General features: G+C 32.9%; 1 protein-coding gene across 1 annotated transcript in view; it reads right to left on the reverse strand.

Annotated features, from left to right (window-relative positions):
* The window catches only part of LOC126884388 (splicing factor 3A subunit 1), a 1,074,980-nt gene extending 1,058,987 nt beyond the window's left edge, over positions 1 to 15,993 (reverse strand). Inside the window, exon 1 of the mRNA XM_050650305.1 lies at positions 15,759 to 15,993. Coding sequence (XP_050506262.1) covers positions 15,759 to 15,855 — 97 coding nt within the window. The 5' untranslated portion in view covers positions 15,856 to 15,993. The remainder of the gene's footprint in view (positions 1 to 15,758) is intronic.
* Positions 15,994 to 19,311: the final 3,318 nt, after the last annotated feature.

The raw sequence follows: 19,311 nt of genomic DNA on the forward strand, positions 1-19,311 counted from the left end.
AACAAAGAGAAGCGTGCAACAAATATTTCGGAAAAATAAGAGACAAAGTTATACGCTCATTTCAAGCTGTAAACTTAAGAACAGTAGTTCCAAGTTCAATACACCAACCAATCGACAAGGAGATAGAGGAAGAACAAAGCGACGAAGAAGTAGAAGAGGAAAAAAGTGACGAGGGGATAGAGGAAACAATTGACGAGGAAATAAAAGAGGGAAAAAGCGACATAAAACAAGATATAAAAATATTAAACATGGCTCTGACAATCAACGAATTTTTGAATATTGCAAGCAAGGTATTGTCCAACGAGTTTGATGGAAGCGCAGGGAAACTACAACCATTTTTAGACGCATTAGAGTTACTTGGAAAAATAGCAGAAGGACATGAAGAAACAGCGATAACATTAATAAAAACAAGATTGCCTAATAAGGCTAGAAACCTGATAACCACAGCGGATACGATCCCACTTATAGCAGCGGCACTGAAGAAGGAATTAAGAGGCGACAATCCGAAAACGATAATAGACAAGTTAGCAAAGAAAAGGCAAGGAAACAAAGATGCAGCAATGTACGCATCCGAAGTAGAGGAATTAGCGGAACAGTTAAAGGTAGCATACATAGCGGAAGGAATGCCATTGGAGCTAGCGAAAAAATACACAACGGAAACAGTCGTAGCAACAATGAAACGAAATGTTAATACGGATAGAGCTAAGTTAATACTGGAGGCAGGTAATTTCACAACACCGCAGGAAGTAGTATCTAAATTTCTATCGATTGATACGACAGAGGAGAACACACAGGGAAGAGTGTTCAATTATAGGACGAATTATGAAAATAGGAGAGGACAACAGCAATACCGAAGAGGATACCATAACAAATACGACAGAGGAAGAAGAAATAACTTCGGACAACGGAACGAAGGAGAAGAAACAGGAAACCAACGGAATTATTCCAACAGAGGATATAGACAATTCAACAACCAAACGTACAGGGGGAACCAGAGAGGAGGACGTAACAGAAACGTAAGGCTACTTGAGTTAGAAGACAGCCAAGAGGAACCAGAAAACCAGCAGTTGGGGTTTTGAATGAACGAAACAAGGAAAGTACACAGTCAGAAGTGGAATATAATATTTACAACTTCGATTTAAACTTAACGAATTTTATACGAATGAAAACAGGAATCCTAGAAAACACAAATACCTTTATCATAGACACAGGAGCTGATATTTCAATACTGAAATGTTCACAAGACTTTATGAAGGAACATGTGAAACCAAACACAAAAGCGAAAATAAAAGGAGTAACTAAAGGAGAATTACAAACAATGGGAGAAGTTGAAACAACGCTAGAAGTAAAAGGATCTCGATTTGAGCATATCTTTCAGTTAGTGGAACCTAGCTTTCCTATTCCAACCGACGGAATCATTGGGAGAGACTTTATTTCAAACTTTCAATGCATACTAGACTACGCTAACCTTAAAATGCACATTAAAGAGGACAACGATTGTTACATTAGTACAAACATTTTGGATAATATAGATAATGACACGATAGTAATACCGCCTAGATGTGAAATTTACAGAGTCGTAAAAATTTTTCAAACGCTGAAGAACGACAGGATAGTGGAACAACAGGAAATACAACCAGGAATATTCATAGCGAGAGCAATTATTTCAAGTAATAATCCGTACATCAAAATTTTGAACACAACCTACGAAACAGTAAAAGTAGAGACAAACGCAATCAAAACATTAGACATTAAATTATTCAACATAGATAGACTGATCAACGACAGCAAGGATAGGAAAAAGGAATTACGGGAATCATTGAAGTTAGACATTCCAGAATACATACGCGATAAGTTAGTATCTTTATGTGAAGATTATTCAGATATATTCGCCCTAAGGCATGACATGCTAACATGTAACAACTTCTATGAGCAGAAACTGAGAGTTAAAGACCAAACTCCGGTATACATTAAAAACTATAGGACACCTCATGCACAAACATAGGAATTAAACCGACAAGTACAAAAACTGAGAGATCAAGGAATAATAGAACCGTCTACATCAGAATACAACAGCCCAGTAGTACTGGTACCGAAAAAGGCGATAGATGGAAATAAACCATGGAGATTATGCATAGATTTTAGACAACTGAACAAGAAAATAGTCACAGACAAATTTCCTTTACCAAGGATAGACTCGATACTAGATCAACTAGGAAGAGCAAAATGGTTTTCAGTTATAGACTTAATGTCAGGTTTTCACCAGATACCATTAGAAAAATCATCGAGAAAATACACATCGTTTAGCACAGAAAATGGAGCATTTCAATTTACCAGATTACCTTTTGGATTAAATGTAAGCCCAAATAGCTTTTCAAGGATGATGTTAATAGCATTTTCGGGATTAACACCAGACAAAGCATTTCTTTACATGGACGATATAGTAGTAATAGGAATATTCGAAAAACATCACCTAGACAACCTGAAAAAAACATTCGAGACATGTCGAAAATTCAATTTGAAACTTAACCCAGGAAAATGTCAATTTTTTAGAAGAGAAGTAACATATTTAGGACATGATCTTTCTCAGGAAGGAGTATCACCAGACAAAGCGAAATATGCAAGATTGAACAATACCCGACACCTAAGACAGCGGAAGAAACAAAAAGATTCGTAGCATTTTGTAACTATTATAGACGTTTTATTCAAAATTTTGCTGAAATATGCAGACCACTCAACAGATTATCAAGAAAAGGAGTAGAATTTTTTTGGTCAGAAGAATGTGAAAAAGCATTCAATAAGCTTAAATCATCTCTGATGAAGCCACCGATCTTAAAATATCCAGATTTCAATAAACAATTCATACAAACAACAGACGCATCCAACGAGAGTTGTTCAGCAATTTTAAGTCAAGATTATAACGGAATAGACCTACCAATAGCATACGCATCAAGAAGTTTCAATAAAGGAGAATGTAATAAACCTATAATCGTTAAGGAATTACTAGCGATTCATTGGGGAATTAATCATTTCAAATGTTATTTATATGGAGCACCAACATTTTTAGTCAAAACGGATCATAAACCACTAACACATTTATTTGCAATGAAAGAACCAACTTCGAAACTTACAAGAATCAGATTAGATTTAGAAGAATACGATTTCGAAATAGAGTATATAACAGGGAAAAATAACTATACAGATAGTCTTTCAAGAATAACATTACATCAACTAAAGAACCTATACATAGACAATACCCATATATTAGCTATAACACGAGCTCAAGCAAGGGAAAAGAAGAAGGAAGCAAGGCAAACGAAGGCAGAAAGCGAACTCGCACTACAGCCAGAAGCCCACAAACAGACAGTAAGAAAGGTACTAAATAATTTAGAGGCGCATAGACTACCAATTTTGTCTTTTGGAGCAGAACTAATCTCACCAAGACTGAGCATTAGGGTCAAAAACAAAATAAAGTGCAGCAAGAGCATAGCCACAGGATTCAATCATTTTGATTTAAACCAAATGTTGGCACAGCTTGATAAGCTGGCGGTAGAGAATGCAGTACGTAAAGTAAAAATATACGTAAACGATATTATTTTTAAAGTGTGCACAATTGAGGAATTTATTAAACAAAGAAACGAAATATTGAAGAATGTAGAAATATACATATGTGAAGTACCAGAAACAATAGAAGATGACAAAGAAAAACACAGGTTAATAGAAGAATATCATAATCATCCGATGTTTGGAGGACACATAGGAAATAACACTCATAAAGAAGCTAAAAGCAAGATTTAGATGGAAAAATTTGGAAAAAGACGTAAGAAAATACGTTAAACAATGTCATAAATCTCAAATTAACAAACCGAAAAGAACACATGTCGAAGAATTCGTGATATCGGACACTTCTTCCAAACCATGGGACATAGTATACATAGATACGATAGGTCCATTCACTAAAAGTAACGAAGGTAATAGATACTGTATAGCAATGTTATGTGAGCTTACGAAATATGCGGTCAGTATACCCGTGTGCAATAAAGAAGCAGAGACAATAGCCCGAGGAATTTTTGATCATTTCATACCAACATACGGACTCATGAAGCAAATCAGAACAGACCAAGGCACAGAATATAAAAATGAAGTAATGCAGGAACTAACAAAGCTACTAAAAATAGAGCACAACTTCTCAACGGCATACCATCCACAGTCCATTGGAAGTTGCGAAAAACTGCACAGAACATTAAAGGAGTACGTAAGAGCATTCATAGACGAAGACAGAGAAAATTGGGATGTGTGTTGCAGGATGTTCACATACTGCTACAATACAACCCCTAACGCGTATCATGGTTACACACCGTTTGAACTGTTATATGGCAGGAAGGTTAACCTACCGGAAGACCTTACACAGGAGATTCAACCATGTTACAATATAGATGCTTACTACAATGAGTTACGCTACAAACTACAAAGCGCACACGAGAGAGCTAGAACCTTCTTACTAAAGCACAAAAAAGAGAGACAAGAAGAAAATAAGCCCAAAGCAACACCACAACACTTTGAAATAGGAGACCTAGTCCTGGTAAAAAGGGAAGAGAATGGTAAGTTTGATAGTCTTTATGTAGGCCCCTTCACAATAACAGAGGTAAATAATGTTAATTGTAAGATCAGATTGGAAAACAATAAAATCAGGGAAATGCATAAGAATAGATTATATGCTTACAATCCGAGAACACAGTGAGTGACAAGTGAAACGGGAACAATGTCAATAACGAACATTTTTATTTTTTTTTGTATTTAATTATTATTTATAGGAAATAAAAAATGTATATATTGTATTTATTAAAACGCAGTAAGCAGGTGGTGGTACTAATAAAAGAAAAATTTTCTTCCTTTTCCGTAGTCAGAAAATTTTCGGAAGGAAAGGAAGATGTGTTGGGATACACGGCATCTCTTAGTAATCTTCTTATTAAAACAAATCCTTTTAATAATTTTAAATGTCTTTAGCAAAACAAACTACGTTTGTTTATAGTAAATACATTCGACCTACATTAGCAAATATCGGTGTAACAGTTTAGGTTTGACCAAGGTCGGTTTAAAATAACAATAGTATTCATTATTTTTATATATTAGTAGACTCGGCGCTTTTAATCAAAATAATCTTACTTTCATTATATATCAAAACAATAACAAGAGAATATCGAGAGGTTTAGTTCTAATTCCATCGCGAACAGTAATTTAATTAATATTTGAGATCCCAAAGGGAAAACATCACAGCTACTGAGAACTAACGTACCACCAGCTATTTACCGTTAGTACTCTAACTTATAAAATAAATGCATCTACGGTGATACGAGTTATTTCATCAACCCTTATGGTAGGGGGTAACCAACCCCTAATTATCCAAGGTGGCTCAGAAGCCAGGAGCCACCATATACAGTGGAACCTCGATAACTCGGATTAATCGGGATTGCGACCGATCCGGGTTATCGAAAATCCGAGATAGCCGGAGAATATGGTAAAAATTAATAAAATACGGTATATTTACAGATAAACTCCGTTAGAATTGAAATAACATGAAATATATTTATAAATATGCACAGTACCTACTCATTAAAATTACTAAAATAAACACCAAACCCAAACGTAAGCAAATGGAAGCGAACAATACAAGACACACAATACTAAAGACCATTGTTTATAAAAGAATTTTTTAAATAGTCTTTCCTAAACAATGCTGACAGTTTGAAATAAAAAGGAATAGATACTACAGACAGGTGGCTGTTGTTTCTGAGGCGTGTGCTATGAGTCATTTTTAATATCGTATAGTTCAAATTACACACATACACATTATCTCTCAAATATTATATTACATAAATTTTTATTGTTGAAAGGTTTGTCTGATAATTAACTATTTTGATTGGAAATAAGCCACAATTAAATTGAAAAATACAAAATATTGAAAATCAAAATGTTTATCTGATGAAAATCGGTCCGGGTTAGCCGGACTTCCGGGTTATCGGGGGCCGACTTATCGGGGTTCCACTGTACATACTTGCGTTTTGACTCACCCTGTATTTGATATAAAGAAAATTAACAATATCAATAATTCTTAAAAATTTTGACAAATAAAAAAATATGGCATTAATAAACCATTGCTGTTGTGTTTATTTTTATTTATACATGGAGTTGAACTTGTTACGATTTTCATACAAAATTGGATATAACTTTATAAATACCCTGTATAACATTACAAACCTTTATATTTTTGTGATGGAGAAGTTAACAGGATTTGGAATATAAAATAAAATATAGGGTGTTCCATTTAAAAAAACACAAGTTAGGTCTGCCACTGTGTTATCGAACACCCTGTAACATTCTAACTAATTTTGTAATGTGAAGCTCAAAGGTGGCTAAAATTTTTGTTATTAACTTTTATTGCTATCTATTACTATAGCGGAGCTATTGAGCTTTACCCTACTAATCAATCACCCTGTATTATGGACTTCATAAGTGGGTGACCAAACGACTGAGCAGAGGTGTAACCAGGATGATCCTAGGGGGGGGGGTTACATCTACTTGAAGGTCTCTGGGGGGTATGGAATAATAATGGTGTTAAGCGTATAGAGCTGAAAGTACATCCAAAAGGGGGGGAGTTATAACCCCCAAAACCACCCCCTGGTTACGCCTATGCAACTGAGCAATACTCGAGAACAGATCTAACTAGGGAAATATAAATTAGTTGTTATGCAAACATCTAGAAGTTCTGATAATGAAGCCTAAATTTGAAATGGCTGGTTATTCACATAATCAAAATGAGCACAAAAATTTAGTTTGGCATCTAATTGAACACCTAGATCTCTCACAGTTGATACATCCTTCAGTGGTTCTTCAGCTAATTTGTAATTATAAAATTTGCTAGCAGTTGCCGCTAGGGCATCTATGCCATTTCGTTCGTTGCAATTCGGGACTGCATGCTGGGGTTTGTTTTGGTTGGATCAGGGAGAGCAGCATATGTGCCTCCTGATGAGAGACTAATAAGTTTCGAAACCGGTAGAGGTGCTTGCAGCACTCTCTGATTGGACTGGAATATGGTTCGGCTGTATTTTCGTTTTGCAACGAAATTGAAAATGGTTATTCATTTTTGATTTACATTTACTCTGTGTGGAGTATGAAGGGAACCAATCTCGTTGGAACTTTACCGCGCTGAGCAGATGGGACGTGAATTGTAAATTGTAGAATTCCCTCATCTTCCTTAGTCTCAGCATCCGTATGGCTTACAAATTGTAGAAGCCTCGGAGGTGTAACCAGAAAAGGTTCCCATTGTTTTCATTCTGGTGGGATATGTTATGTGCCATTAGAGTGAAAACTTAGTCTTTTGCTAGCAGTTGCCGCTAGGGCATCTATGCCATTTCGTTCGTTGCAATTCGGGACTGCATGCTGGGGTTTGTTTTGGTTGGATCAGGGAGAGCAGCATATGTGCCTCCTGATGAGAGACTAATAAGTTTCGAAACCGGTAGAGGTGCTTGCAGCACTCTCTGATTGGACTGGAATATGGTTCGGCTGTATTTTCGTTTTGCAACGAAATTGAAAATGGTTATTCATTTTTATTTACATTTACTCTGTGTGGAGTATGAAGGGAACCAGTCTCGTTGGAACTTTACCGCGCTGAGCAGATGGGACGTGAATTGTAAATTGTAGAATTCCCTCATCTTCCTTAGTCTCAGCATCCGTATGGCTTGCAAATTGTAGGAGCCTCGGAGGTGTAACCAGAGAAGGTTCCCATTGTTTTCATTCTGGTGGGATATGTTATGTGCCATTAGAGTGAAAACTTAGTCAATTATAAAAGAGGTTGTTAATTCTTCTACAGAAACTAATATATAGTAGAACCTCGATTATCCGTCAGGGCACCGGACCAAGGGTATGACGGATAATCGAAAAGACGGTTAACAGAACATTAAAAAAGTTAAAAATTGATAACACAACTCTCAAATTTTATTTGTATGTTTTGTTTGATAATATAAGAGGAATTTGTGTTCGTGTTATTATTGTCTAATTTGGTTTAAAATATTCTGAAATCTTTGTTTGTTTTACTGATGCTTCACATTTTGCAAGGGCTGAATTTCTTAACCTGCGTAAGATCGTGCAATCTACTTTATTAGATTCTTCTTGTCGAGAATACCACTCGATGAATGGTTGTATGTGAGATGCAGCTTCTCTAGCTTCTTTAGGCAAATCTTTGTCAGTTGCAAAAGCATCATCGACATCGCCGCCGTCAAATTCCAAGTTTGTGTCAGCTTCTAAACCTGTTTCGTCAGCCTCGGTTTTGCAATTTCAATGCAGAGGTGACGGTTAATGGAGAGACGGATAATCGAGGTTCCACTGTAGTGACATTTTCCAACATTAATGCTCATTTGGTTCAATTTGCACCATGCCATAATTTTATTAATATAAATTTGAAGTATTTCACAATCTGAGATGGATTCGATAATTCTCAAGATTTTTAAATCGTCAGCAAATAGCAGAAATTTAAAGTTAATTTGAGATTTAATGTCATTAACAAATATATTAAAAAGGAAAGGCCCTGTGACTTCCTCTGAATTTACTTTCGCCAAGAAACATCCTTGGTCAGCTGCTTGAAGGAGGGATGTTTTTAGTTGGTAATATACTAACTTTATAGCTCGAAAGAATCCAACAGTGGTTGTATGGCATCTCGTAACATGACAGTTTGTAACCTGACAAATGGTAACAGCGACAGTTCGTAACTATACATATTCATAACGCCAACATTTAATTTTTTTTACAACTACTACTCCAGGCTGTGGGTGAAAAATAGGTCGATTTCCGGATATAATTCAGAATTTTTTAAACCTATCAGGTGTTGTAAAGGACGATGCCAGGAATAACTTCTACTAAAATGTGACCAAAAATATTGTGAGCTTTTTTTGTTATTGCGATTTTCATTTGTTAAATTTGCAATTTTTAATGATTTTTAATTTTGCAGATTAGGATATTGATTCTAGGGAAAACCTTTTTAATAGAAAGTTGTAGTAAATTAAAAAACCTACAATTTGAGCTATGGTAAGTGTAATTTCGTTTATTGGTTATTGCAACACAGCCTGCGAAAGGTCCAAAATGGCCGTTTTTTACAATTGCGTTATTTATTGTACAAATATTTTTTTTTATTTTTTAAAGCTTTAAAATGAATATCTTTCAATTCCAAACATAAAAAAAATTGTAAGGCCGGATTAACGAATTTGTTGCTTAGATATTATAAATTTTTTATCCCAAGAGGTCAAATGTCGAAGGCTATTTTTGAAAAAAAATCGTAGAGAGTTGGTGAAACATCCAATCTCCTTCTAAAGAGTTATATTTTCATATTCTGATGTAAATAAATGCGTAAAACATTTTTAAACTTCTAATTTTTGGGTTTGAAAATAAGGGGGCAAATTTCGTTACAAACGTTTAGAACTGAAGCGGCCCTGTACATCCTATGAGTTTTTAACTCACAGATTATTGTTGCTAAAAATGAAACGAAGGTTTATAAAAAAAATAAAAAATTTCTACGACCAACTGAAGCCGAGCTAAATGTTGGGCTTGAAAATAAGGGGGCAATTTTCGTTATAAACATTTAGAGCTGAAGCGGCCCTGTACATCCTATGAGTTTCTAACTTACAGATTATTGTTGCTGAAGACGAAACGAAGATTTATAAAAAAATAAAAAATTTCTACAACCAACTGAAGCCGAGATAATTGTAAAATATAGTTACATTTAATTATTAAAAATTATTTTTAAAATCGGTGCTTTTGCGAGCGTCCGAATTTTGCAAATCGCCCGGCTCGCTTCAAATCCGCGCGCTCGCAAAATTTTTACGTAACTTGTATTAAATTTTGACCGAAAACAATTTAATAATATTACCATTATAATATACAGTCTATTTACCACTGTATTTGTTTTTCTTGATAAACTTTTATATGTGAAACCTCATTTCTGAAGAAATAATATTACAAAAATGATACATATATAATATGAAATATATAACTATATTTTTAATTTTTTCATTGTTATATAAATATAATAATAATAATGTTACTTCTTATTATACAATATAAAACTTTTTCTTCTTGTAGTGACTATCCGTTTTGGATGTTGGCGACCATCATGGCAATCTGTACTTGCACACTAAATCGGTACTGCTGCTCTAAAAAGATTTGTAGTTGTTGTGTTGAACGACGTAAGTAAATTTTCTAGCAAGATAATCCTTCGTCTTCCTGGTTCTCAGTTTCCAAATGGGGTTTGCCAAATTGCCATGATGGTCGCCAACATCCAAAACGGATAGTCACTACAAGAAGAAAAAGTTTTATATTGTATAATAAGAAGTAACATTATTATTATTATATTTATATAACAATGCAAAAATTAAAAATATAGTTGTATGTATCATTTTTGTAATATTAGTTCTTTAGAAATGAGATTTCACATATAAAAGTTTATCAAGAAAAACAAATACAGTGGTAAATACACTGTATATTATAATGGTAATATTATTAAATTGTTTTCGGTCAAAATTTAATACAAGTTACGTAAAAATTTGCCGAGCGCGCGGATTTGAAGCAAGCCTGGCGATTTGCAAAATTCGGCCGCTCGCAAAAGCACCGATTTTAAAAATAATTTTTAATAATTAAATGTAATTATAGTTTATAATAATTTTTATTTTAAGATAATATAAGTCTTTCTTTAGTCAATGACTGTAAAATAATTTCTTAATTGTTATAAATAAAGGCACTACTTTTTATGAAAAAATAAACAATTATCTCGGCTTCAGTTGGTTGTACATGTTTTTTTATTTTTTTATAAATCTTTGTTTCGTCTTTAGCAACAAGAAACTCATAGGATGTACAATGTACAGGGCCGCTTCAGCTCTAAATGTTTATAACGAAATTTGCCCCCTTATTTTCAAACCCAACATTTAGCTCGGCTTCAGCTGGTCGTAGAAATTTTTTATTTTTTTATAAATCTTCGTTTCCTCTTCAGCAACAATAATCTGTAAGTTAAAAACTCATAGGATGTACTGGGCCGCTTCAGCTCTAAATGTTTGTAACGAAATTTGCCCCCTTATTTTCAAACCCAAAAATTAGAGGTTCAAAAATGTTTTACGCATTTATTTACATCAGAATATGAAAATATAACTCTTTAGAAGGAGATTGGATGTTATAACAACTCTCTAAGATTTTTCTTCAAAAAGTTATAGCCTTCGACATTTGACCTCTTGGGATAAACAATTTATAATATCTAAGCAACAAATTCGTTAATCCGGCCTTGCAATTTTTTTTATGTTTGGAATTGAAAGATCTTCATTTTAAAGCTTTAAAAAATATAAAAAATTATTTGTACAATAAATAACGCAATTGTAAAAAACGGCCATTTTGGACTTTTCGCATGCTGTTTTGCAATAACCAATAAACGAAATTAAACTTACCATAGCTCAAATTGTAGGTTTTTTAATTTACTACAACTTTCTATCAAAAAGTTTTCTCTAAAATCAATATCCTAAGCTGCAAAATTAAAAATCTTTAAAAATTGCAAATTTAACAAATGAAAATCGCAATTAAAAAAAAAGCTCACAATATTTTTGGTCACATTTTAGTAGAAGTTATTCCTGGCATCATCCTTTACAACACCTGATAGGTTTCAAAAATTCCTGAATTATATCACATTTTTTCACCCACAGCCTGGGGTATACTTCTATTATTAGGTTACGACTGATATCTTAAGACTATTTGCAGAATATTAAATTTTACTCGAAAAAAATTTAAATAAGAGATACAGTTTATCCAATAATAATTTTCCAACATAAACATGCCTCATTTTGGTATCAGAGACCCGCTTTCGAATCAAGGTTGTCAGATATATTTCCTAAAATTCCTAAGTTTATATGAAAAAAATATTCTCTATTCGTTACTATTCAATTGCTAGTCAACGACACTCTTAAAAAAATAATATGAAATTATTCTCAAAAAATATATCTATAAATTAATTAACTAGATACTTAATATTTCAATGGACTCTTCACTAATGAATTAGAGCAACTCTGAACTTTGTAAATATTACGTATACTCTAAGAAATTTTCAAATATCAGCAACATTGTAGTCTGGAGACAATTTGGCCCTACTTTTAAGAAATCAAACATAGGAAACTTTTAAGAATCCAAGTTCTCAAAAACGGTTTCAAGAATTTTATTATTTTTTTCCAAATTTCACTGATTTTATACCTTACCTGGAAACATGAGAAATTGAAGATATATTGATATGGTATTAAAGTGGCTATGGCTACATACTGTAATATATATCTACATAATAAGGGAGTTCAGATAATTTAATCTTTTTCATTATAGGTCTGGATCCCGCGTATGAAAAAAAAGTTGATTAATAGCAAGCTGAAAATTTGTTAATAGCATATTTAAATATTGTTAGTAGGATTTCTATTTCAATAAAGAATTTCAATTTCAAAGGGTGTCTGGTCGGATAAACTTTGATATATGGGAACACTGGAACAGGGGCAGTTTTAATTGTGGAACAGGTTAAAAATTTGGAAACGGTCAGACCACGAAAACGACACATTTATTTTGTCCGACAGAACAGACTTAAACTCTCCGATCAGAGATTAAACTCTCATGAAAAAATCAGACTGCTATTTATCACCTGTCATAATTCATGTCATTTGACAAATTCTACATGTTCCACTCATTAAAACGCCCATTTGGTGATAAATAGCAGTCTGATTTTGCATGAGAGTTTAATCTCTGTTCGGAGAGTTTAAGTATGTTCTGTCTGACAAAATACATGTGCCGTTTTCGTGGTCTGACTGTTCCAAATTTTTAACATATATCAAAGTTTGTCCGACTAGACACCCTTAAGCTATTAACAAATTTTCAGCTTGCTATTAATCAACTTTTTTTTATACGCGGGATCCAGACCTATTACGAAAATATGACAAAAATAATTAGCTTTAATCAAGTTTAAAGATTGAAAGTATCAAATTTTAACTAATAAAAAACCAAATAGATCCAAAGATCATCACTAGATGTGATGATCAGATGCAGTATATTTCGTTTCAATTCAAGAATAAAAGAAAATCACTATTATTATATTGTTTTAAAACTTATTTTTCACATTATGTGATGGCATAACACTTATTGTATGTCCGTGCATGTATGTACTTTTGGAGAAAATCGATTTTGAATGTTCAAGCTCTTTTATATAGCACAGCCACACAGCGTTACATTCAATTTTAAACTTTACATAATTCTTTTTATGACAATTACGTCATTGAAATGAGTAATAAAAATTAATACCTTTCCTAACAAAAAAATTAAAGAAGACCTTTTTTTAAAAAAGTATGGACATACATTATTGTAAAACGTGTAAATAGAAAAATATATTACTACCTAAGCATTGATTAATATCTACAGTTTGGGTAGTTTTTAATCAATGACTTAAGCAAACAATTATATTACAAGCGACTGACATCGTGCATTATGGCAACAGCGAACTTCAAAGCCATAAATCATTATGAACACGTGTTTGTCTGGTTATGCGACTACTTAAATTCTTTAATTTCGGCACCAGATATCAGAAGTGGAGGATTAAGGTAAGTAATATAATATTTATGCTGTAATATAATATGGCATTTTGGAGACCATTTGATACGAATGATCAAGATGCATCATCTTCTGTGTTATCAATAAATAATGACAATTATCAGTTCAAAAAATCGTTACAAAGAATCGTTCTAAATATGTATGAGTGTTTAAAAAGTTTGATAAGTTGTGGATTTAAATATAAGAAATTAAATAATCGAATGGTAATAATGGAATCTCAGTGTATCATTGAACTTGGACGAGAGTATTTGAGTAAAATAAAACAGTATCGTAATTCAAACAGAAACATAATCTATTTAGATGAAATCTGGTTCGATATGCATGATGTTGTCAAGTACGGCTGGGTTGACAACACAAACAATTGTGCATTAAATACACAGTGTTCAAGAGGAAAATGTGTTATTATTCTTCATGCCTAGTGTGACCAACTAGTCCGAAAAATCCGGGACATGGCCCGAATTATGAAGTCGTGTCCCGGCGTCCCGGACAAGGCTTCCGGGCCATCCGAATTTTCAACGTTTTGGTAAAATCCTAATTTGAAAACGTTATTCTTCTAAAAATTGGAGAATTCTTCTAAAGTCGATAATTTCTAGAGTGTAGTACTAATACCACATGTTCGAAAACGCATGCATTTTATTTCGTGGTATTACAGTTCTACGAAAACTAAAATGGTGGACTCTTTTTCATTTCTGTATTTTAATTATCGTCTTCTGAAAACAAATGGCCCGATTTTCAGGTATTTTTTTCACCCGTGTCCTGGATTCGACTAAATTGGAGTTGGTCACACTATTCATGCCGGAAGCAAAGATGGTTTTATAGGTATCTAATGCATTGCTATTATAGGCCAAAAATATAACAAAGTCTTCTGCCGATCATCACGAAGATATGACAGCCGATTTATTTGAAAAGTGGTCTGTCGGACAGCTCTTGCCCAATATTCCGCCGAATTCAGTGCTTGTTATGGATAATGTGTCGTATCATTCCCGCATATTAAATAAAATACCTAATAATAACACAAAAAAGGATGAAATTTTAAAATTTATGCAACTTAAAACATCTGATTCTATTCCTTTGAGGATTCCTATTCGAAAATGCCCCATTTAAACAAATCGAAGGGTGCCGACATTTTTGGGCAGATATTGTTGAAACAATTCAAATTCAAAAGATCACCTTTTTCTGCTATGGAAAATATTGCCCCAATTTCTCACCAAAATCTTAAGACTCAATGTTTAGACTTCAGTTTAGATACTCTTGAATCTCAAAAATAATCATTTACATATTTTTCAAGCCTGGAAAATGCATATTTATTAGGTATCGCATATTTCGGATTTTAAATCACCTATATCTTGAAAACTATTAACTTTTGAGAAAAATGACAAAGTACCTTTCTTATATAGTCACCCAAAAACCTAAAAACATATTTTTTAGAGCACAAAAGGTGATATTTTGAATTTGTTTAAAAAATTGTTTAAACAATTTCTGCCCAAAAGTTGAGAGCTTTTCCTGAATATAATTATGCAAAAATTAATAAAAATTATATGATTTTTCTTGAAATATATGTTTAATGAACTGATCCTTTTTCTTAATTTCCACGCCAATGGTTGGCATTGGCATCAAAGAATATCAAAAGCCCACACTTGGCAAACTGACTTTGAAAAAAGAATACCTAATTGTTTTGCGTTCACCTCGACCTGTAGCACAAAATGGAGACAGAAATGTAATTGTACAGTGTAATGAATGTAAACTGCATTTGAAACAACTCTAGAAGAACTAGTTGAGATTAAAAACAGTTTGCAGCTGCCCGAATTTTACCTGTGGCTTAAATAAATAATAAGCAAAGCGGCCCCCAGGGACCTCTTACCAGTTAGTCATAGTTAGAAGGTTAACAGTGAATAGGTATAATTTGATTTGATTTCTCTTGATCAATCCAACTGATTCAACTATTTAGCAGATACAATATTATGAACAATTATTTATTAGTATATAATATTCCTAGTATTATCAATTGAAAAATACCTAATGAAATAAATGTACAGTACCTGTAAAAATTTATAAATGCAGAGAAAATTATAGTACAATTTTTTGCAAAAGGATACTTCTCACCTCTGGTGGTGGATAAATAATTCCCACAATTGGATTTATTGGGCCAGGTTCCTCATTGTTGTTGTTATTAGTTGACTCTAAAGGAGCCATTTAGATTGAGTTACTTTTTAAAAAATACAGTCAAAATATATTATGTAGTTTAGATTTAAAATGTACAACCCAGTGTGCGTCTTGGTACAACCAAACTTGTTAGATTACAGACTACAGTAAAATGCAGACCGCCTACGTTTGTTACTGACCAATCACAGCAAACGTAAGCTAGTGACACAGAACACAAAGTAGTGGAATTCCTACGTTTTCTGTGATTGGTCGATGGGTCTGTCTTAATTTAAAATTTGGCGGGTTTCATATTTATTATTAAAATGAAAATTGTGTATTATTGATAACCGCATTTTAGGTTTGCATACACGCAAAATCGTCCCATTTCTGCGTCAACCTCGTATCTAAACTTTTTTTCATTTTTGACGTTGACTTGCTAACATTGTTGTAAACGTTAATCCGCATGTCTGAAAATTATTTGAAACTGCTAATATTAGCCTTTAACAATTAAATTGTATTACTATCAAGTAATTAAAATTATTAAATTTTTAACGACACTAACATTAAACGTTTTTGTTGCCCTCCTGAAAAATTTGCTATTAGTAGTTACGAAGTTGACGCAGAAAAATGTCAAAATATTCAATGTGTTTAAATGTATTCATTTTTCGAATCCTGAGAAAACTACTAAATATTTTTGAATAATATAAACGAAGAATGAAAGATTGCATTTTTACTGAGGGCCGAACGTCCCTGAAAACGCCTTTAATGTTTACTTTAAGAAGCTACAGGGGTGAAAATAAAAGAAAATTTAGTGTAATTTTTAATTGCAAATATTTCATTCAAAAGAAACTTTTTATTTATTCTAAAGGACTTTTGTCCCTCGGTAATAACGTAATCTTTCGTTCTGCGTTTAAATTTTTCAAAAATACTTGACAGTTTTCTCAGGATTGGAAAAAAATACATTTAAAATTTTGACAGGAGACATTTTGTGCCGTTCCCCTGAAGTTGACTATTGGTTTTATTATAAATGTAATTATTGTTCCTTGTTGTAGTTTTTATTAGATATCCAGGTATTATTGTTTTAGCTTTTGCATTAGGAAATGTTTGTTTTTGTTATTACTCATTATTTTTGGAACATTAGTCGATCATAATCACTCTCTTTGCTTTCTCACGTGGAGTCTAAAAAAATCTTTCGAGTTCTTTTCTATCGAAGCTGACTACTCGATCCATATTTGGAATACCATCTTTAAAAGAATATTCTGGTTTTGTCCTATTTAATGTTATCATTTTTCTTCAAGTGCTTGTCTCCACTGCTTTAGTCTTTCTTCCACTTTTCTACTATCACCTGCGTACATTCAATACCAAGCACCTCCCCTTGAAGTTCAGCTGTTATCTGATCCAGCACCTGCACCAATGAGAATAAATACAAGCTTAACACGAAACCCTGATGAACCCTCACTTTCACAAAAAATTGTCAGTTTCTCCTGCATTTGTTCTAACTCTCGTTGCTATCCTCCCATGTCTTCCACTTCTTCTTCTTAAAGTGCCGTCTCCTCAATGGAGGTTGCCTACTACAATTGCAAACTCTTCTGTTTTCAGCTGTTCAAATTTAGTCCTGTCCATTCCCACATAACAATTTCATGTTCTTAGTAGATTCATAGAACATACTTTTCAGAAAAAGTATATACTTAGAATATGCGTAATTACCATTGCGAATGTGCAGAGCATATACTGAGTATATACTACATTACAGTACTTAAACGTTCTATGTATATACTTAGAATGTCCTACCGCACTTCTTTTCAGTATATATCAAGAACATACTTTTTAGAAGATTCTAAGGAGGTGCTATAAACCTTCTATTTATATACTTAGAATGTACTATCGCACATATTTTAGTATATGGGAAGAATATTCCAAGGAAGTGCTATATACCTTCTAGTTATATACTTAGAATGTACTATCGCACATATTTTTAGTATATGGGAAGAATATTCCAAGGAAGTGCTATATACCTTCTATGTATATACTTAGAATGTACTATCGCACATATTTTTAGTACATGGGAAGAATATTCCAAGGATGTGCTGTATTTCTCAGAAGTATGTTTTCAACATCACCCAATCTCATCCTATAGGTTCTACCAAAGAATACTAACACACCCACAGGGTGTGTTAGTATTCTTTGGTTCTACTAATATATTATATTTACATATTCTAATTGCATATGAGAATGTAGTTATTACATTCTACAATATTACGTAAAAAGTAAGTATAAAATATATAAACTGTAGGTTAGTTATATAGGTACCTATGTATAATAAATAGTATATATGGGTAAGTAGCCTATATATAAAATATAAGTAATATATTTAGTTATTATGTGCACATCAAAATAAAAATGCTGCTTATATAATTATATAATAGCCAAATATATTATAATATGTATGTAAATTACTAAAATTTATAGGTATCTATATACATTATACATACTTTTACTTACTACGTATTTAGGAAATATTGAAGTACCAATATGAATTTATTATTTTCAAACTGCTTTTTATGTTCTTAAAAATGTTTTAGTCCTTGTAGCTAGAAATACTTGGTCCTTCCTAACAGCGTAGACATAAATGCACTGGAAACTGGAAACTATTTTCATATTTTGCTCTTTTGTTACCTACCCCCTTCCCTTGTGCAGGTATAAAATGCAATGCAAGGGTCAGAATGACAATGAATGGCCGTTTCCGAATTCCCGAAAATTATTTTACTTATGGTATAAACTCAAATCAAAATGGTATATTCATTTCAACTGAAAACGAAACGAGAATTTCTCATTTTTCTTCACAATAGAATTAAAGTTTTAAACTTTTTACCATACAATTAAAACGGTTTAAAAAAAATGAATTAGATAGTTCAGTAGTACCTACTAAAATACATAAATTTTATTAATTATTCTTAACGCGAAGTTGATTCTTCTTCCTATAGGTACGTACATACAGTATATTATTTTTTAGATATTTTAAAAGTATATACAAGTAGGTATGTGTTAAGTATATACTTTTGCATATACTTACGCATATACTAAGAATATTCGATTAAGGTATATTCTAAGAATAAACTTTTACGAACATTCCGAGATACTACGTACCCGAATGTGCTCAGTATATTCGGTGCAAGAATATTCTTTGAGGCACATGCAAAGAACATGAAATTTAGAATGTTTTTTATGGTACATGCTATGCTTGTACTACGCATATACTAAAAAGGATATACTTCGACGAATGTTGGTAGGATATGCTTAGAACATGATGCGAACATCATTGTTATGTGGGTTGTCGGATATTTCTGAGCCACGATAGTCTTTTCCTTCCTAGTCCTCTCCTTCCCTTTCACTATAAGTTGGGCATATTGGTACTTATTATTTCTCAGTATGTGGCCTAGGTATGATGTTTTTCTAACTTTCACTGCGTTGAAAAGTTCTCTTGCCTTGCATATTCTATGCAGCACT

Source organism: Diabrotica virgifera, chromosome 5 (genome assembly GCF_917563875.1).
Source record: "Diabrotica virgifera virgifera chromosome 5, PGI_DIABVI_V3a".
In the NCBI taxonomy this organism is placed as follows: Eukaryota; Metazoa; Arthropoda; class Insecta; order Coleoptera; family Chrysomelidae; genus Diabrotica; species Diabrotica virgifera.